The 21894-nt window shown below is 45.6% G+C and overlaps 1 protein-coding gene across 5 annotated transcripts in view; it reads right to left on the bottom strand.

Moving 5' to 3' along the window:
* FLI1 (Fli-1 proto-oncogene, ETS transcription factor) overlaps nucleotides 1–21894 on the bottom strand; it is a 121269-nt gene that overhangs the window by 27180 nt on the left and 72195 nt on the right. For all 5 annotated transcript variants that reach the window (XM_048512867.1, XM_048512868.1, XM_048512871.1 and 2 more), the window contains 4 exons: nucleotides 20795–21006; nucleotides 14123–14280; nucleotides 8355–8558; nucleotides 2421–2489 (listed from right to left, as the gene is read on the bottom strand). In XM_048512867.1, coding sequence (XP_048368824.1) covers nucleotides 2421–2489; nucleotides 8355–8558; nucleotides 14123–14280; nucleotides 20795–21006 — 643 coding nt within the window. The remainder of the gene's footprint in view (nucleotides 1–2420; nucleotides 2490–8354; nucleotides 8559–14122; nucleotides 14281–20794; nucleotides 21007–21894) is intronic.

Genomic DNA, 21894 nt, shown 5'->3' with positions numbered 1-21894 from the left:
AAGGAGGGGGGGCCCTTTTCACTCATAGGGGTTCAAGTGCATCGAAACGTGGCAAAGGGAACTGTTCAACCAGCTGCCTTAATGAGGCTCTTCTTTGCAGGAATCATGGCAAGTACAGCAAAACAAAATAATTATTACCCCCACAATTATGGAACTTCTGCTCCTTGAGGATCTCCTAAAGGGCAAGCGTGAGCATCTAAAGGACAAGCGTGAGCATCTATAGGAGCAGCAGTGGCGTAGGAGGTTAAGAGCTCATGTATCTAATCTGGAGGAACTGGGTTTGATTCCCAGCTCTGCCGCCTGAGCTGTGGAGGCTTATCTGGGGAATTCAGATTAGCCTGTACACTCCCACACGCGCCAGCTGGGTGACCTTGGGCTAATCACAGCTTCTCGGAGCTCTCTCAGCCCCACCTACCTAACAGGGTGTTTGTTGTGAGGGGGGAAGGGCAAGGAGATTGTAAGCCCCTTTGAGTCTCCTACAGGAGAGAAAGGGGGGATATAAATCCAAACTCTTCTTCTTCTTCTTCTATTGGAGGTACTACAACCAAGCTATTACCATTCAGCTTTCGTGTTGCTGGCCAGGTTGAAGCAGGGTTGGTTTGTTTTTTAAGCCAAATGTTCATCAAGCTTGTACAGGTTTATATTTCCACACAAGGGGATTTTTTTTAAGAGAAGGAAACTCACTTTTACTTTTTTTTTTTAAAAGAAACATTCATTTAGACAATTTGGGGGAGGGAAAAAGCTGGATCTTTGAATGAAGTTCCAGGCATGTTTCTTAAGCCAAACTCATCAGTTTGCCGCATACGCTCAGGACTGGCAAACCTTAAACTGAAACAGACTCCACTGGCTCATCTGTAGGTAGAGAGGGTTAGGCTTATAAACCCAGGGTGAAGCTGGGATTTAGATTAATTGATTGCTAAGGGAAATGGAGTCAGCTGCTGCAGGATGTGGGAATCAGGCAGTATGACGAGATGTAACCTTTTGCAGCATTTATTTTAAATAAAGCATGTGCCTCGTGCTGGAATCGGCAGTCTCAAAGGCATGACTTTGCTAAAGCCCAAAACTCCCTTGTCGGAACAGAGCAATCAAGGGTTGTGTAGTCTGCCTGAAAAGGGAAGCATATTTCACTCAGTGAACTACTTGAATTCTCTAGGCAAGCAGAGGTCCATGGGGGATGCCACCTGACAGATTTTACATTATCCCCCATTCATTTTTTCCCTTGGTCTGTAAGCAATGTTGCCTTTCCCAGGTCAGGGTAAGACAAATCCTGCCCTGGTCCTCCTGCCGCTGCTTGACTGGTCTTTGTCACTGTTTTACAGGGAGGTGCAGGGGAAATGGGTGATTTTGCATTACGCCAATGCCACGATGTCACTTTTGACCTAAACAGGAAGTGACATCATCGAAGATCACACTCTAGGTGCCTATCCGCGTTTCCGAAATTAGGAATCCATGCTATCAGGCTTTCTACCAGCATGTTCAATTGGCCATGCTGACAGAGGCTGATGGAACTACAATTCCTGAACATCTGAGAGCCGCAGGTTCTCTACCAGCATGGCCTATTGGGCCATGCAGGCAGAAAACTGATGGGAATTACAGTTCTGAACATCCTAGGCTGCAGGTCCCTCTATTGTCCATGGAGCCCTTTCTGTGATGCTCCTTGCTCCACAGTGTGTTTGTAGTGGGTCTCCTCGCATTTCCTTGTTTACCCCATTGTGTAACTTGCCTGTCCTCACTTTGGGATCACTCCCCATCAATCACAAAATTGCCACCTTTTTTTTTTGAGCCCTTCAAATTTTACATTGAGCAGGCTCATCATTACTAAATTTTTTGGGGAGGGAGCTGGCCCTGGAAATATCTCTAGGGTGGGAACCGGAAGGAGCAGAAACCCCAAAGCAAGGGAAAATATCAGGGTTTCCCCACTGTTAGAAACTGTGGAGCTTCCAGGATTTTTTGTGCTGTAAGCGTGAGCACTTCTGCAATGAAATCTCTGCCCTGAAGGAAATGTACCCGCGCTGCAGAGCAGAGCATCACTGTATAATCAGCCTAGGAGTCACCCAAACTGTATGGTTAAGTCATGTTGATGCCATGATATCACTTCTGATAAGCACTGGAAGGGACTTCCCTGCATTGATGTGACATCAATCTAGTCGGTCCCCACCCTGCCTATTATCTTACAGAACTGAGCTGCCAACCTCATCTGTAGGACACTGAACCTATTTATGTTTGCTTGGAAAGATATGTTTACCTCCAGGTAAACATGAAAGTAAACATGCTTAGGATAGAAAGGTAACAGCATTTCGGTGTAGTTGACCTTATGGATGTACAAACTATAAGGAAGAAGCCTGCCGATTTCGAAACTGAACTTCAGCACTGCAGCAACGATTCATAAGATGAGGAATCGGTAAATGAAAGAAACTCACCTTCTTTGGTACTGAGTCGTGAGGAAGGCTCTGTGTGGGTGGATGTGTTGTAAGACAACAGTGAGCTACCTAGGAGGGGGCAAAGGAAAAAGAAATAAATTCAGTCTCAGACAAATTTTGCAATGGATACAGAAAGCACTACAGAGATTTAGGGAGGGGGTTGTAACATTATAGCTATGCACAATGGAGTTTTTTTGGCTTCCAGGGGAGTTGGGCTCCAAGGAGAAGAAGGAAGCAGTGGGGTGGCATTTCTGATCTCACTGTCAAAGTACATGTTCCATAATTGGATTCGCCATCCAATTAAACCAGGGTGAGAAAGGGAGGTTCATTGTGATGTGAGCGTGTTGTTGGAGCATGCTTTCCCCAGCTATTTGCTTAAGAGAAACTACCTCGGTTACCATTAGCAGTTTGGAGGCAAGAACATCTGCTAACTCTGCTGGTTGGAAAGTTATCCTGTTAGGTAGATAAACTGCTGAACCCTTGCTGGAATTGCCAGAAGTTAGTTGCGACCTCATGGCACTTCACGCACATCCCCTTTTTTCCACCCCAGTGAAGAAGAAGAAGAAGAAGAAGAAGAAGAAGAAGAAGAAGAAGAAGAAGAAGAAGAAGAAGAAGAAGAAGAAGAAGAAGAAGAAGAAGAAGAAGAAGAAGAAGAAGAAGGACGAAGGACGAAGGACGAAGGACGAAGGACGAAGGACGAAGGACGAAGGACGAAGGAAGGAGTAGTAGTTTGGATTTATACCGCACCTTTCTCTCCTGTAAAGAGACTCAAGGTGGCTCACAAACTCCTTTCCCTTCCTCTCCCCACAACAAACATGTTGTGAGGTAGGTGGAGTTGAAAGAGTAGGTGGGGCTGAGAGAATTCTGAATGAACTGTGACTAGCCCAAGGTCACCCAGCAAGAATGTAGGAGCGCGGAAACACATCTGGTTCACCAGATAAGTCTCTGCCACTCAGGTGGAGGAGTGTGAAATCAAACCTGGTTCTCCAGATTAGAATCAGCCTGCTCTTAACCACTGGCTCTCACATCTAACACTGTTCTTCCTTCATTTCATCCCCACAATCACCACCACCACCACCAGAGCTAGGTCAGGGCAAGAGAATGACAGGCCCAAGGTCATCCAGAAAGCTTCTGGGGTGAAATGGGGATTTGAACATGGGTCACTCAGATAATGGACCAAAAATGTAACCACTACTCTGTGGCAGGCTCTATGAGGACTGCCTGCACTTATACCTACATGAATGAAAGGTAGTTTTTTTGGGGGGAGGGCAGGGGATACATGTGCTCTGCAAAAACCCACAAGAGGGAAATAATATATGCCTCACATATTTTCAGGCTGATTGCAAAGGGCCTGTAAGGGCCAAGAAATGAGATTCCCAGTGATTAAAGAGCCTGCTTATGCCCACGAAGGTGCAGACTGGTGCTGTGAATTGGTCTGGAGGCAGGAGACAGGGGCGGGGGGGGGGGGGAAGGGGGAAATTACCATTAAAGGGACCTGTCAGATAAAGCTCAGGCCATTCTGCGCTGAATAGCACCAGCTGGGCAAGCCGAAAAGGACAGCCTCGGCCCCAGTTTATTGCTAGAAGTTCTCACCTTTGACAGTCTGAGGTTTCTGGTGGGAATACCAGAAAAGGGGAGGAAATGTGTTTCCTATTAACAGCTTAAAATGAAAAAAGGGAGGGGAAGAAGAGTGAAAGCAAACCACAGACAGCAAGAGAAGGCAAAAGAAGGGTGGGAAAGCCAGGGTTTAATATCTGAAAGGGGGGTGGGGGAGGAGTATAGGCACACCCTCCAGACTGGGAAGGCATTGAAGACTCACATGACTTTGTGATAACGAGGAAATCACTTTGTACATGCTCAAGAAAGTGTTCTTGTCTTGTCGTTCCCCAAATCTGAGTCCTAACCCGGACTTTAGATCCCAGAACTGTGTTGGAGCTCCAATTATATCCTGCTTATGTAATCCTTGCCATGAAGGGAAAGGCTTCCTGTATCTAGAGAATCCCTATCTTTCATATGAACCTTTGCTCTGTTGAGATCATCATTGGTAGCCCTGCTCCCAGGGCTATGCATGCATGGAGTCCTTTTGTTGTCGCTGTTGTTCCACCTATCCTCCAAGCATCACAGGGTGACATGAATGTGTTTCCTTCCTTTATTTAATCTTCACAACAGCCCTGCCTAAGGTCATCTTACACACTCTGTGACATGAGGGATCTAAATAAAGGCTGCCCAGATTCTAGTCCCACACTCTAACCACTGTACCATACCTGCTGTCCCATCATGTGTGACACATAAAATTGGTTGATTCTTCTCTGAAGACCTTCCCACAAAACATATAAAAGCTGCCTTTTACTGAACTGGACCACTGGTTTGTCTACCAAGGTCTTGTCTACCTTGACTTTTCAGGGTTTCAAATAGAGGTCTTTACCACTGCCTGCTACCTGACGGCCAGCGTGGTATAGTAGTCTGAGTGTCAAACTAAGATCTGGGAGACTCCAGATTCAAATCCCTGCTCTGCCAAAGAAGCTTGCCTAACCTACCTCACAGGATGTTGTGAGGAGAAAATGGAAATGAGGAGAATGATATATGGCACTTTAGGCTCCACTGAGGAGAAAGGCAGGATGTAGATGAAATAAAGTCAAGGCCTTGGAACACTTTCTTACTGGTGTTCCGTCCTTACCTCTGTTCATCTCTGATTAAGTGTATATATTCCAATCTTGCATGAAAAGAGTAAATTGGTCTTCATACTTTTCAGTGCTTCTCCAAGCAGGAACACTGATCTCAGCAGGAATGTTGATCCAGAAGTATCTCTGGTCTGCAATGTTCACTCTCCTACTTCAGTGAGGAGTAAACATTTCCCCTACTTCACAGGTGTCAAACTTGTGGCCCTCCAGATGTTATGGACCACAGTTCCCATCATCCCATGCCAGCATGATGCTGGCAGGGGATGATGGGGATTGTAGTCCATAACATCTGGAGGGCTGCGAGTTTGACACCTATGCATTATGAGGTTCACTTGGGCCAGTCACACAGTCTCCAACCAAGCCAACCTGACAGGATGGCTGAGAGAACGAAACGGAGGAAAGATGAACTAGGCACTCTGCCTCAAGCTCCTTGAAAGAATGGTGGGATTATAAGATAATATACTAACAGATTGATTGGAAATCATTTTTGCCTTCTGCTGACCACCCCAGCCCCAAGACTGAGAGAGAAAGTAGCAGCCATCCCATAGTCCCCAGCAATAAGAGAGAATAGCGGATTGCACCTTTTGAAAGTGCTCTCTACACAAACATTTCCACTCAAGAGGACATCACTATTTACCCCCTTGACATTTTGAGCTGTCTTTCCTTGACTGGCCTTTCTTTCCAAAGTTGGATTCCATTGTGGCTCACGGGAATCAAAATCTAATCCAAATGACAAAGTTAAATATAAAATACTCCCGAGGGAGGGACTCAGTTGGAGCTGGATGCAGACGTGATGGAAAGGAGCTTGGCTGCTTCCTGCCCCTGTTGGATGGCCTCATCATCAGAAGCTGAAAGAGTAGAAGCTCGTGGCTCAGGTAGAGCTGTGTGCAGGGATACCTGGTAATTTCCTACCTTCCTTTTGAGGGCAGTTTCCAAGCACCCCAGAGGAGTACGAGGCAGCTGCTAGATCATCCGGCATTAATTTAATACCAAACCACTATTATTTATGTGCAAAGTCCTTCAGTAACCAGAGATAAATTGCTAGTTCCATTGTTACTTCCAAGGAAAGCATGCACAGTTTGGTACTTCACCCTTCCCTTCCACCCCACCCCCACCAAACTTTTTTTCTTAATTCGATCAGTGCAAAACAAACAAGCCCCAATCTTCTCTCAACGGCTTAACTGTTTGCAAATACAGAAAATGGATTTGCCTAGCAGAAGGTGCTAAAGCAGTCAACTCCCTGGAGAAAATCCCTGGAGATTTGGGGGGTTGGCTAGGGAGGGCAGAGAGGAGGCTCTTCAGTGGGCTATCAGCTATCAGCCCACCCTCCAAAGCAGCCATTTTCTCCTTCAGTCTAGAGATTATCCCAAATCAGATGTGAGTGGGCTTGCTTAGTATGTAGGACTTGAAGGTTTCAAGCATTTGAAAATAAAGCTTGGTCTTTCACAGTGAAAACACTGGCACGGCAAAGAGAGGGGGTGGCAGATTTCCATACAAGCAGGTGGGTTTAGGTACCTCCTCCTTGCCCCAGTTTCAAACTGCAGCTCAGGTATTTTTATCAGATGAAAGGGTCTGAAGATCTCTCTGTCTCTCAAAGGGCCTTTTTTCAGTTGAGAAACTCGGCAACAAACTTCCCCTTGGAACTTAAGACTGGAAAAAAAAATTCCCTTCAAAGGCACAGCGCCACAAGGGAGTTACCCAGAAATCCAGAGACCAGAGTGTCATTAGACAACTATAGAACAGCCACTTGGAAAAGGAATTGTCTCCAGCAGCTGACTGGCCTGGCCCATGAGCAGGCAGGAGCTGGCTTTAATGAAGATGATGTTGCTTACATTTTCCTCAAGGCATCCAGATCCAGGCCAAAGACACTGGCAGGGAGAGGGTCACGTTGCATTGGTTTGGCAAAAGGCAGCCGCTTAACTGCTGGCCACCTCGCCAGGGAAAAAAGGTGCCAGAATCAGGTGCAAAAAGAGACTTAAACCAGCACAGAAAATCACCCTGTGTCAATATAAGCCAGGAACCTTATTTGTCATCTCACAGAAGTCCTGCAAAAACTGTTTTATCTCCCCACCTCTTCCTATGTTTTTTTAAAACTTTTAAAACCGAACTATTGTTTTCTCTATGCTTTCCACCATCATTCGCTAACAATTTACATCAGAATCCTGCTGCTGTTTAAAGTTTGTCTTATGGTGGGTTTCAGTAACTTTGTTGTCCCTCCTGTGGATTTTTATACTGCTGGGTTTTTTAACTGTTTTACTTCCATCCATTTAATTGTGTTGTGAGCCTCCTTAGAAACATTCTACGGAAAGGTAGGGACACCAATATAGCGGGACTGGCACAATTCTCCTGGGGCCAAATCAGATGTGAGTGGGCTTGCTTACCCGCTTTCAACAAAAAGAACAACACAGAATTGTAACTGCATGTGCCACGTGCTGGACCATCTTTGCTTTGGAATATTCCCCTTGGGTCCTAGGTCTGTTAGGTACCTTCTGCTTGGCAAACTCATTTTCTATCTTTGCAAACACTTAATCCACTGAGAGTTAATCTTGGGACTAAACATCTACAGAAGTTGGGGTAAGGGGGAGTGTAAAGTACCAAATTGTGAATGTTTGACTTGAAAACCCTATGGGGTAGCCGTAAGAGGATCCCCACGAAAGTCCAACACTTTATGGACATCAAATGGATCCTTTGTTTTGCTAAGATTTCACTGTATTGTTATTGACAGCCACCCCTCTAACAATTTCCTCCTTGTTTCCTCCCTTTCATTCTCCTTGCTTTTTACTCTCCCAACTGTTTTGCCACCTCAGTTATTTGCCTCTACAAATGAAGAAGAAGAAGAGAAGAAGAGTTTGGATTTATATTCCCCCTTTCTCTCCTGCAGGAGACTCAAAGGGGCTTACAATCTCCTTGCCCTTCCCCCCTCACAACAAACACCCTGTGAGGTGGGTGGGGCTGAGAGAGCTCGGAGAAGCTGTGACTAGCCCAAGGTCACCCAGCTGGCATGTGTGGGAGTGCACAGGCTAATCTGAATTCCCCAGATAAGCCTCCACAGCTCAGGTGGCAGAGCTTGGAATCAAACCCGGTTCCTCCAGATTAGATACACGAGCTCTTAACCTCCTATGCCACCTAACCTCCTACGCCACTGCTGCTACACCACTAAGCCACTGCTGAAAGGAACATTTCATGTATTCAACAGGCCAAGAAAACAGTAGCCAGGAAAACAGTAAGAAAACTGACTAAAGTTACTGCTTACTTTCCCTGAGGTAACTGAGGTGAGACAGCAGGACTTCCGTGTTGTATAGAGATGTAGTCCGGAGGAAATCATCCTTGTTCATTTTGCACAGTTCTTTGCCATCCATGTTCTGGAAAAGGTTGGTGTCAATCTCCATCAAACCATATTCTTTTATGGCCCATTCCAGCCATTGGTGAACATGCTCCTGGGTCCATAATGTGGGATCTAGTGGGGTAAGAAAGAGGAATATTCCATTTTTCACTATAAGACAAAAAAGAAGTATTTTTTTCTAATCACGTTAACTTAGATAATAGCCTTTTGCTTTCCATTACTCTGTCTATTCTACAGCTACCCAGGTTTCCTGCAGGCTTTGGAAAACCTCCAAGCTGTTTTGTTACCAAGGAGTTAAAGCAGGATAGAACTGTTTTAAAAAAAATAAAAGGAAGAAAATTCCAAAGATGAGGGGGTAGTCACTGACAATGTCTCTCTGCACAACCTTAGAGCAGTGATGGCGAACCTTTTCGAGACCGAGTGCCCAAATTGCAATCCACATGGCAATTTAACCTGAATACTGAGGTTTTAGTTTAGAAAAAACAGTTGGATCCGAGGAACACATTACTCGGGAGTAAGCTTGGTGAAGCAACCGTGCAATGCTTCAAATGGGTGAATCACGACCCTAGGAGGATTTACTCAGAAGCAAGCCCCATTGCCAGCAACCAAGCTTACTCCCAGGTAAAGGATCATGCCCAGGCTAGCCTAGATGTGTGTGTGTGTGGGGGGGTGATTTTCCACCCCCCACATGATGAACTCTGTGTACGTGTGCCCACAGAAAGGGCTCTGAGTGCCATCTCTGGCACCCGTGCCATAGGTTCGCCACCGCTGCCTTAGAGGCTTGGTATGTAGGCAGTATATTTATAAAATTGATCCCAATCTCTTAAAAGGGAATGCTGGAATATAGAGGCTCAGGAAAGGTAAGTTGGACAAAGGTGATTTAGGCTGGACTTTTAGACTCCATGCTCTTATTTGCTACCACTAGATCTGCAATGTGCTTTCAGTTTGCAAAGACTGCAGAGAGAAAGGGGAAAGCAATTCACCCAAGGACAAATAGCAAGTATGTGGCTGAGTCAGGCATGAACAAGAGATGCTTTGCTGTCCTCTGTCAATGGACTGCATTAGCCTGGTAATCTTGCTCTGGTAACCTTCATTCTACCTCTTTCCATTTTCAGGTCTCTATGAGATATACTCTTTCCCCGCAAAAGATCGAAGCAGAATTGTAACTTTTTGCACTACATGTCAAGTAACTGATTGGAGATAATTTCTGGAATAGTCTAAAAGCCCATCCTAAATCACCTTTGTCCAGCTTACCTTTCCTGAGCCTCTATATGAGGGACCATCTTTGTTTTAGAATGCTCTGCTTGGGCCCTAGTGCCTACCTAACAGAACTAGGTAGGCACTAGGACCCAAGCAGAGCATTCTAAAACAAAGATGATCCAGCATGTGGCGAATGAAGTTACAATTCTACTTAGATCTTTCGGTGGAAAAAGAGTACAGAGAGTTCCAACAATCTGGCCCATGATAAATTTTGTACAGATGGTTATTAAACTTTTTGGAGGGCTGCTTATGACCAGGCTCCAGAAAGTAGTAAATTCTATTCAATGACCTCTCCACGCTCAGACAACTTTGCTTCATATGTCTGACTTGTAGCTCCAAATCATACTGACAAAAACAAACTTTTCACTCCCACTCACTCAACCCTTTTGCAATGCAGGCCGTTCTGAATCAACACAGAGGGAGGAGGACACGGCCCTGAATCCTGGCCACAACTGCCACTTTTTGTGCCAACTGTCAAATGAAGATCCAGCTTTAGGGTTTCTGTTACTGGTGGTGACGTTAAGTATGATGCTGATTTTTCCCTGGAGGCTGCCCCAGATGTTTTCTGCAATGCAGCAGGTGAGAAAGAAATGCCACCCTGCCTGGTGGAGGTCAGGGCAACAAGGTACTGTGGCAGGCAGGTTCACAAATGACACAGGTTGGGTCTAAAGCCCTGCCCTGCTTCCCACATAATAGTCACATCCTGTGCTGATTAGGATTATGACAATAGCATGTGTGAAGAAAGCTTTCACCTTCCCTTATGCCCCTACCCTTTTCCTGATATGAAACAGTATGCTGGACTAGATGCATTACTGGTCTGATCCAGCAGGTTCCACTCCATCATCACCATCACCATCACCATCACCATCACCATCACCATCACCATCATCATCAATATGCTAATAGCCAAGTAGGCCAGTTCTGAGGAAACTTAAATCTGATGACTGGAACTATGAATGGACAAGGCATATCTTTTGATAAACTTGAAAGGGGCTCCAAGATTGCCCATTATAAAATAAAAAAACAAGCAAACAACCTCTCCACCACCACTGGGGGTCTTAACCCCGCCCCCCAAATGATAAAAGGAGTGCCTGTAGCTTAAACAAACTGATTCCCTCAATGGGTGCTGCTCAGCAAACACAGCTTTTCACGCTGGGTTTCTGTGAGTAAAGAGGCAGAAGGAGAGACATATTTTTGGACGTTCAGGGAGGACTCGTTGGGGCCAGGCTTGACTAGGCTTACCAGCTTCAGGCTGGGAAATTCCTGGAGATTTGGTGGTTGAGTCTGAGGAGGGCAGGGTTTGGGGAAAGAAGAGGCTTCACCTAATATAATGCAGAAGAGACCATCCTCCAAAGCAGTAAATTCCTCTAGGGGGACAGACATCTATTGTTTGGACTCTGGAGTTCAGCTGTAATTCGGGGAGATATCCAAGTCCCACCTCTAGTTGGCAGCCCTAAGCCAGGAATCTAGATGACTGAACAACAGCCAACTTGCATGACTCAAATAGGCCTGGCCATTTGCTCCTGTTCAACAGCAGCCACCCTATGAAGGCCAGTGTGGTATAGTAATTAGAATTTCAGAATAGGGTATGGAAGACCCAGGTTTGAATCAAACTGGAAGCTCTCCAGGCTACATGCCCTTCATATACCTTCAGCCTAATCTACACCACAGGGCTACTGTAAGGAGAAAAAGGAGGAGAAAAAAAAGGATAGCCTCCACTATGGAGAAAAGGTGTGGTATAAATGAAGCAAACAAACAATGAATGTAACTGAACATGGGAAGCAGACAGAAGACAGGTTGGCAACTGGCTGAGAAGGAGAGAAGGAGGCAGAGAAAAGGGTGAATGGAGCTATGCGGGATGCCAGGAGGAGAGAAGGCAGAAATGTAGGGAGGAGGATACAGGGGGAAAGTGATGTTGTGAGCTGCTTTGGGACCCCTTTGGGAAGAAAAGTGGGACCTAATGATCTAAATCATAGGTGTCAAACTCAGGCCCTCCAGATGTTCATGGACTATCATTCCCAGCAGCCCTTGCTAGCATGGCCAATTGGCCCAGCTGGCATGGGCTAATGGGAATCATAGTTCATGAACACCTGGAGGGCAGTTTGACACCTATGATCTAAATGAATCATATTTTTCTAAAAACATCCATGCTCATGGCCACCACCATATCTTGTGACACAGGATTGTTGTGGACTGGACTAAGTTAACCTTGAGTACACTGCCAGTCTACGAGGGAGAAAGGAGAAAAGGTATTTATGTGTCATTTACAATTTTATAAATGTCTGTTATTTCCGCCAGTAGAGCAGGTTGCTATTTTTACAGCTCGCCTTATCACAAAATATCTGCATTTTTAGCTGCTTCCTGTGATGACTCTTATCTGAAATGCCAGTTACCCTATCAAAACACACACACACAACACATTATCAACAGCTATCTTCTATCTTCCTCATTTGCTCCAGCGGTTTCTGCCCTCTGAATAATTGCCATTTGAATAAGTCTACCTCCTTCACCAACTTCTTTCTCCTTGCAAAATAGAGATTCTTGGAGAGGAAACAGGGTGTTGGCATGGGTGTGGAATCAGTATGGGTAAAGAAACTATAGTAGTAGGAACATCATCTGGCCAAAGAAAATGCTGTTCAATTAAAACACGACTAGACACTTGTTTGAGAGCTTTTGCTTGTTACAAAGTGAGAGCAAGCTCTGTACCAGATCTTCACCATGTTGTTTATTTATCTAGTATGTTTGGTCTCCTCCTCTTCTTCCAAGAGGCTTTGTGATCTTTGTTGCAAGTGCACAACTTTGATCAGTCAAGCATAAGTCAACATTTTAAACATATGTGCTCAATCCGGAAGTTGCTCTCAAGGGTCTATTTTGGTGATACACTGTGAGAAAAAGGGTTGCGATTCAGTAGCAGAGAAGATGAATTGTGAGAATGGAGTGCCATGCAAAATATACCATTTTCTCCTTTTTGTGCAAGCTACGGGGGGTGGGTAAGCAGTTTAGACACAGGGACCTTTAGACATGCAGCCCTGTTCAAAATATTTGATTTCCAGTCTCCTCCACCTGAAAAAGTTTGACTTGTTTCTTAACATTTGTGACTCTCATTCTTTTAATTTCAAAGGGCAAGCAAGAGCCCAGGACTGACAAAAAGAGGTATTTCTTCACAAAATGCATACTAAAGACCCCTACAAGACATCGCAATCGTCACAAGACTTGTTCAAGATGGCTTTGAAATTATTTAAGATGGCTTTACAAGCTCAATGTATAGAGGCAGTATACTGTAAATATCAGATACCCGGGACAAACAATAGGGTGTAGCTATCATTGTTATATCATTGTGGTATAGTCCCAGAGGCATCCGGGTGACCAGTTTTGGAAACAGAACAGTAGTCTAGGTGGACCTTCATCATATAAACCATCATTCAACAAGGTGGTTCTTACATTGCTATCTCCAGAATTTAGAATATGTCTGAATTCATCAAGAAGTCTGAAGGGAACATTCCATCATTCCATCTCATGTTGGGTCTTTCTGTTTTCCTAGCTTTACTGGCCCTTTCCACACGGGCAGATTATGGCGCCCTGGGGACGGCAAAAACGCCATCCCCAGGGAGCCATTCGCACAGGGGGCGCAGCTGCTTCGGTGAAGCCGGTGACCGGGCTCTCGCCTTCCGGGCCTGAGCGGTAAGCGCGAAGCGGTCGCTGTTTCCCAACCCTCGCTTTGGGAAGCGAGGTTTTATGGAAAAACGGCGGCTTGGAGCCGCTGTCGTCGGCGAGATCGGCAGTGGCTCCAAGGCGCCCTCCTTCCGCCCTTCATCCTCTACCTACCTACTGTGTCGTGGCGGTCCGTTGCCAGGTGTCGCCGAGAGTGCCTGGGGACACTGCCTCGATACCCGCCTTTTGATGCCGCAGCACTCGCGCAGGGTGCAAGGGGGGCATTGTCCCCAGGCTCGCAACGCAGCGCTGGTGACTGCCACGGACATGGTGAGGTCGACTGGGCTGTAACGGCGCCCGCCAGCCGCTCGTCTTCCCGGCATGTTTCTACCAGGACCGTTTCGTGCGAAGATGGTTTCCAGCCGCAGGGGTTGAAGGTCGGCGCGGGGAATACCGCTCACTCCAACCCTTCCAATCGTCGCCGTGCAGAAACGGTCAATGTCTTTTCCAGTGAGTTCAGAGATTAAGAACTTCTGCTTTGCACCACATTGGTCATGATGTCCAATCTGGTCAAAACAACAAAGCCTAGTTTGTTCTGCTGCCTATAAATCAGATTTCAAAACAAGATTCAACAGTGGCTTGTGGTCTTGGTTTATGAGTAAAACAAGAAAACGCTATTTTGACATTCCATGAAGTTTGGGTCCAAGATCAAACTTCATACAGTCAGCACTTTTGTCTAAGATTGGCATCAAAACCAGAAACCCTACCTGCTGGAACGATGACTCTCCTTTCATTGGTTGTCATGTTGGGGGGAGGAGGGCCATTCTTTTCATCCATGTAGGTGCCATAATTCAAGGGGTTGGATTCTGTCCCTGCACCAACCAACTTGTTGCATTTGCTGACGCTGCAATCCACTGGAGATTCCCTGCAATAAAAACATCAAAGTTTGATGAACGATTCAATCTTCTAATTTGGTTTAGATATAAATAGCAGCAACCGATTCAACGGGGGCAGCCATTGCGGCTGTGGGGAGCAGAATAGGCAAAGAAAGGGACCTTGCAGCCGAAAGGCACCAAACTGCAGGGAGCTGCAATAATTGGTTCCTGTCCAAAAGGCGGGAGGAGCAAGCAGATAAAAGGCGCCACACCCTGAGCCTCGGCCTTCTTGGCTTGCCGAGGCTCAAGAGCAGCGTGACGCGTCAGCTGATCAAGTCGCGGATCGGGGCCAAGAAGAGCTTTGGAATCCTGCGGTCGAGATCAACAGACTGGTGAAGGCTGTGATCCCAGTGAGGGGAGCCAGCTACAGTACAGGCAGACAGCCGTGAACACTTCCCCTCCCCCCTCTTCACCCCCCCTTAATCCCCTCCCCCCTCTTCACCCCCCCCTTTCCTGCGGGTGCCGAGTGGAAGGGTGGAACGATGCCCCCAAAACGGAGCAGGAGCAAGGAGCTGCCCTTAGGGAAGGGGTAGGCCGCTCCTGAACAGGGTGCGGGCCCAGACAGGCCCGACTGTACAAGAACCCGACCCGGTGGTGGGCAGAATTGACGCTAGAGCCGAAGCTGCAGGGATCCATTTTCCAAGCACTGTTTGTGGTGTGTTTATTTGCTGGAGAAGGGTCTCACCATCTGCACGCAATAGTTCTCCCTGATAGTTTCTTCACCCCAGTTAAAATCTACAGGACGCATCATTGCATTGAACCTGGTTCTCCACGTTAGAGTGCATCACTGTAAACCATTATACCATGCTGGCTCTCACAACATTTTTTGTACCCATCTAACACCCCCCCCCCCAAAAAAAAATATGGCTGCAAGGAAATATAACACTGAACTCAGTTATTCAATAAATTAGATCCTAAGGCTTCATACTCCTCCCACAATAGCCCCCCTCCAACTCACCACACAGGTTTTTTCAACAACACACATGAAAACAACAACTCAACAGCTCCGAAAGAACCTGGGAAGCAAAAACTATCTGCTGAACAAGCTTTGAGGATTTTCCAATGGAGAACGTCACATTTGTTTGTGAAGGCAGAATTACTCCAATGTAGTTATCATGGCTGGGAGATAAATACTCTGCTGAGATATTCTGAGGCAGATGGTAATTTTTTCCTCATGTCTTTTCTAGGGGGAACGTGGCTTGGAAATGGAAATAAGACATTCAACTTACACATGTTAAAATTTAAGGTTGTATTATTTCGCCTACTGTTTTTCCAGGCACGGAACCAAAGGCGGTCTTTGGAGAGGCGAATTGCTGAAGTTTTAAGGTCCCCGTGGCAATCAGGGAAGGGGTTGAGCGACTGCAGGGCAGGCCGGCCTTGCAAGCGATGGGAGAGAGAGGGGGTTTTTTTCACTCGCGGCAGAAATTCTCAGTGTCAGGTGTTAAAAGCTGCAAGTACTTGGAGTGCAAGATGTCTGGCGCTCCGCTGAGTTTTATCCTGAGGGATTAAGTTGCTCTCCAAAGCCCTGTCTTGGTTGCCAACAGGCCTAAAAGGGCTGGTGCGTGAAGCAGCAGAGTGCTGGTTTACATAACTACAGCTGCCTCAATCTACAGGCTGTCTGGCACTTAACACATAGGGTTACTAACCTCCAGGTAAGAGTCTGGAGACCCCCCCCCCCCCCCAAATTACAACTGATACCAACTACAGAAATCAGTTACCCTGGAGAAAACAGATGCTTTGGAAGGTAGATTATATGGCCTTATACCTGCTGTAGCAAGAAATCACTTGGCAATTTGCTTGGATGCCAGCCAGTGCCCTGGCACTGGCGTGAAGAGGTGAGGGGGAAAGAAAAGAGGGGTGCGCTGGTGGCATACTTAAAATGCTTTAGTATCCTGCAAAAACTCTACAGTATAACCACAGAGTTTCTGCCCAAATGCTAGAATGTTTGGAGAGAGTAGTGCTTACTTACAATATAAAATTTGAAATAGAAAATATGTTAACAGGTAGGCAGGGAAGCCAATGGTGGGGCTATAGAGGGGAAGATATGCATTTATGTAATTCCACATGCTTAGTTTCAGTACAGAACAGAGTTGTGCAAAAGTCTTTGGATTGAAGTTATTTCACACAAGAAGTGGTAAATCAGTGTCATGTGGTGTTTGGGGTGCTGGAGAAGCTTCATTCAGCTGAAGAAGAAGAAGAAGAAGAAGAAGAAGAAGAAGAAGAAGAAGAAGAAGAAGAAGAAGAAGAAGAAGAAGAAGAAGAAGAAGGAGGAGGAGGAGGAGGAGGAGGAGGAGGAGGAGGAGGAGGAGGAGGAGGAGGAGGAGGAGGAGGAGGAGGAGGAGGAGGAAGATTCGTTTGGATTTATACCCCACCTTTCTCTCCTGTGATGAGACTCAGGGTGACTTACAAGCTCCTTTCCCTTCCTCTCCCCACAACAGACACCTTGTGAGGTAGGTGGGGATGAGAGAATTCCAAAGAACTGTGACTGGTCCAAGGCCACCCAGCAGGAATGTAGGCGTGCGGAAACACACCTGGTTCCCCAGAAAAGACTCTGCCACTCCGGTGAAGGAGTGGGGAGTCAAACCTGGGTCTCCAGATCAGAATCCACCTGATCTTAACCACTCCCTCCCCCCTGGAGAATCCAAGCCATCTAGTGACCACATCAGGGCTTACAGTTCACATAGCAAGGTGAATAAGGGCTATTTGCTAAGGAGGCAGCTGCCCACAAAAAGGAAACACTCGGGGGTCGGGGGGGTGGGAGGAGAAAGGAAGAGAAAGAGGCATTGATTATTCATTCCAAAGGGCAGGGTATGCTGAAGCCACGAAAGAGGTCACAACTTCACCAGGCAGATGATGGGCACAGAAAACAGGTGAGCGAGGACAGGTTGGAGAAGAGACAATGAACCACCAAAAGGCTCACACCTCTGCGTGATCACAGGAAGCGGGGAAGGCCTTTTCACAGAGCACAAAGCTGGTTATCCAGGTTAATTTGCTGATTGTGTCACTCAGGCTAAAAGGTTACAGTGTATCGAGACGACTCAGTTTTCATTACCGACTCTTCCTTGCGGTGGGGAAACACAGAACACCTAAAATAATCCAGGGGGCCTCTCTCCCGCACAAAGATAGTGATAATTTGCCCAGCTTTTCAAGGAGTCCCCATCTCCAAGTGGCTAGAGGAAGGAAAATAATAAGCCAGGAAACAAAGAATCGCAGCAACCAGTAATAAGTTAATGAGCCAGGATTTCTCCTGCGATGGCTCTGGCATTGTTAATGAGTTAAGCAAGGGGGTGGGGAACAGATAAGCATTATGGAAGGGAAGGATGTCATCAAGAGATGGGGTAAGTGGGGGGAAAAGCCATGAGAAAAATTCAAAATGATGCATAATCTCTGTTTGTCAGAAAAGCTTATGGGGAGACTTCCATAACGGGTGGGAGTGTTTCCCTTGGAATAACCCAAATGCATCAGAACAAACCCTTGCAGTGGTTTGTTTTTGCATCCTCTCCCAGAGCCATGGACCCAGTATGAACTGTGCTATTTTGCTATATTCTGTCTCAGAAAAAGATGTTAGTATGGCCAGTTGAGGTGCAGCAGTCGAGAAAATTATATGCTTCTGCTTTAGAATATAGTCCCAAATGAATATGAGAATTATCACATGAGAATTATCATTCTAGTACTGTGGTGGCAAACCTTTGGCACTCCAGATGTTATGGACTACAATCCCCATCAGTCCCTGCCAGCATGGCCAATTTCATGGCCAGGGGCTGATGGGGATTGTTGTCCATAACATCTGGAGTGCCAAAGGTTCGCCACCACTGTTCTAGTATAAACTATTATTTATGCATTATAGTGTTGTATAACTAAACTAAATGCCAAAATGTATTTTCACTCTCAAACTTTTAAACGGATGTGGGGGGAAGCATGGATAGATGGGCACTAGGACCTAGGTGGAGCATTCTACAACAAAGAAGGTCCGGCCTATTGATGCTACGGTGGAGGAATATATGTCCCTAAATTCTTTTCCATCAAAAAATCTAAGTAGAATTCTAAATTCATCAGTTACTTATTCCTGGATCTTATTTGTAGTTCAATGTTCTACTGGGTCCTAGTGCCTGCCTTGTTCCATTCTCCCACCCCTCCATTGCAGCAGCAGCAGCAGCAGCAGCAGCAACAACAACAAAATAAAGTTAAGGGCTGAAGGGCCAGTTATACTGGCCCCTAACAGTTCCATATGAAGCTGCCTTAAACCACGGGTCTATCAAGTTAGACACAAGATACACCTTAAGACTAATAAGATTTTTGGGGTTTGATCTCTCAAAAAGTGCCTTTGGTCAGATACAAATCTGGTGAAGGGAGCTTTGAGTATTGAAAGCTTATATCCCCCAAAACCTTGTGGGTTGCTACTGGACTTGAACTCAGCTGTCCTTCTGCAGACCAACATGGCTACCTTCTGAAACTGATCTGTCAAGGTCAGTGTTTGCTCTGACTGGTAGAAGCTCTGCAGGTGTCTCAGGCTGAGGAGATACTGAGAAATGATCCTGTGACCTCCTGCACGTGAAGTGGATGCTCCTGTTATGATTTACATGAGCTGACACGGGGATTGGCGACCTTTACACTACTGAGACTGCAGTGGAGGGGGTGGGTCTTGACTTTCTCCCCATGCTGTTTTACAGAGCCAAAACAGCCCAAGGAGTCAAGGAGATGTTCTTTGCTCCATAGGGCAGCTGCGTGTGCAAGCAGTTAGTATATGCAAGCAGTTAGTGTGTGCAAGCAGTTAGAGAGCCAGCGTGGTATAATGGTTAAGAGCAGGTGCACTCTAATCTGGAGAACTGGGTTTGATTCCCCGCTCTACCACTTGAAATGCGGGTGCTTATTTGGTGAACCAGATTAGCTTATGCACTCCAACACGTGCCAGCTGGGTGACCTTGGGCTAGTCACAGTTCTTCGGAGCTCTCTCAGCCCTCTCTCAGCCCCACCCACCTCACAGGGTGTTTGTTGTGGGGTGGGGGAAGGGAAAGGAGATTGTAAGCCCCTTTGAGTCTCCTTGCAAGACAGAAGGAAGGGATATAAATTCAAACTCTTCTTCTTCTACATAAGTCACAGCCACCCAACAGTCCAAAAAACACCTTCCTGTCCCCACAAACCATTTCCACACCACAATCCTAATAAAAGATGTGCTTTTACAAGCACTTGGAATCCCTAAGCAGGAACATGGAAGTTCATACATAAGACTTGTAAGAAGGACAAAAAAATGTGATATGAAAATGAGATTAAATTGGTTACATAACAACTCTGGGGATGGAATCGGTTTAAATTTAGATACCTCAGGATAGATCAGTAAATCAATACTTAATTTGCCCTCCCACAACTATAGCTGACATTGTAATTTATCAGATACCAGGTTTGAAATAGCCATCTTGACCATCTTACACCCACGTATCAGCCTTAAAAAGGAAAGTCAGACATTCTTTCTACTAAACTGCACTCCTTGAGGACATATTTCTGAAACAATAACAGCTGCTAATCCAATGCAGACACACGCACTCAAAATATTTATCTGGTTCCTTGCTAGGAGGACAATTCTTAAATGGCTTGGCTTGCAGATCCTTACATATTGTCCCCATTTCTTTTGGAGGATGAGATTCCTTTGAACGTGCCAGTTCTTCCTCTTCTATCTGCCCATGGGCTCTGCTTCTGAATTTTCACATATCAAGCGAAACAGATGGAACTCCATCAGAAACAGCAAAATCACATAAGAAAACTGACCAGGATGAAAAGGTCATGAGTGCAAAAAAAGAGAGAGAAGCATTTATAACGACTCCATCCATCTTTGACAATCACTCCTGTGAAAAAAATATCAGGCGAATATGTATCACCAACTGACCACTCACTTCATTCCTGCAACATCGCCAAAAGGTACCAGGCAAAAGGCTTTACTCAAGACAAAACAACTTTTAAGAGTGGAATTCTTTTCCTACTGCAGTGTTGGGTGTCCAGTTTGCAACATGGGGACACTGCATGTGTCCTTAAAAGTACTAAAGAATCCCATACACTGACTTTTTTTCCGACTCTTTTGTCCACCTTACTCTGTTGTCACTTTTGCATAAAACTGGGCTTTCCAATTTGCAGCACCAATGGAACTCTTTGGCCCCTTCCGCACACACAGAATAATGCATTTTCAATCCACTTTCACAACTGTTTGCAAGTGGATTTTGCTATTCTGCACAGCTTCAAAGTGCATTGAAAATGGGTTGAAAGTGCATTATTCTGCACGTGCGGAAGGGGCCTAATAGTGCATATGTACCTGTTTTTATTATTTTAGTAGTCCATAAATTTGCACATAAATTACCCATTGCATAAATCTCCTGGGGTTTCGCTTTTGGATGGGAAAGCAGTATTTTATTATACTAATATTTTAATATGCATGAATAAATCAATACAAAATCTGGAAGACAACAATCTTCCTTCAGTGTTCATACATCTCCAGGACACTTCACTTGTTCTTACCTGGATCCATTCATATGATCATATTCCCTCTTCACATTCACCCGGACTGGCTGATTGATCCACTCCTGTTGAGGAGGTAACGGGTTGATTTTGTGCGGTTGGCCATAATCCGGGTTCCCTGAGGCCGTCATGTCTGCCTTGGGAAGGTGCGTTGCAGCTCCGTAGGTGGAATCAAAAAGTGACTGATCTTCACTCACCACCGAGAGAGCCTCCTGCGTATCAAAGAGAAGGGAGGAAGAAAGAATTAATTCCCTCATTACGACAAGATAGCTTTTGTGCTGGCGAACTGGCATTTGCCAAAGACTTGCAGACTGAATCTGTCAGCTGCCAGGCAAAACTTCTGGGGTTTTGTACCATAATTTTTGTTGAAGTCAGGAACAGAAGATTGACAGAGCACAAAAAAACTGGTCTTGCCTATTTGAGCAGGATGCTAAATTTGGAATAGCTAAAAGGAATGATTCATGTGAGCAGTACAAAAGCTGTACTAATCCAAGGACAAAAATTGGGAGGAGAACATCTCAAGGTGTCATGAAATCATTGACTTATTTTTGAAGTGCACTGAACTTTTAACAGTTGCTGTTCTTTAACTTCAAATGCTTCATGAATCTGAGATGGCTAGCTCATCTCATGTGATTAAATGTTGAACTTCCATGTAAATGTTGAACTTTTGCTGTAACATACATAAGTGCCTATGAACATACACATATATTCCCAGACTCACATGCATATACACTGACACGGAAGAAAGAATGGGTAGACACCAATGGTCAGCATGCAATGACCAGCGAATCCCCCAAAATGTGTCATTTTCAATATGGGTTTCCTCTGCAATCTTTAGTTACATGTAATATAACAGTAAGTTCCTCAGAGTGATAAAGTCCCTACCACCACCATCTAATGAGAGTTCTTTCCACTCCATGCAACTGCTTGCCTTGATCGTTGTCAAAGCTGGCTAGACTGAGACTGAAGCCTTGTGTTTATATCTCGCACAGTATGGTCTTTGGGAACGGGCCAGCCCCAGCTTTCCTTAATTTTAAGTCACATTCCTGGCATATCGCTGTGGGCTCCGTCTGTGGCAGAGCTGAGCCCAGACCAGGTTC

The sequence above is a fragment of the Sphaerodactylus townsendi genome, linkage group LG12 (genome assembly GCF_021028975.2).
Source record: "Sphaerodactylus townsendi isolate TG3544 linkage group LG12, MPM_Stown_v2.3, whole genome shotgun sequence".
NCBI classification, from domain to species: Eukaryota; Metazoa; Chordata; class Lepidosauria; order Squamata; family Sphaerodactylidae; genus Sphaerodactylus; species Sphaerodactylus townsendi.
This window is presented reverse-complemented; position numbering and strand designations above follow the sequence as displayed.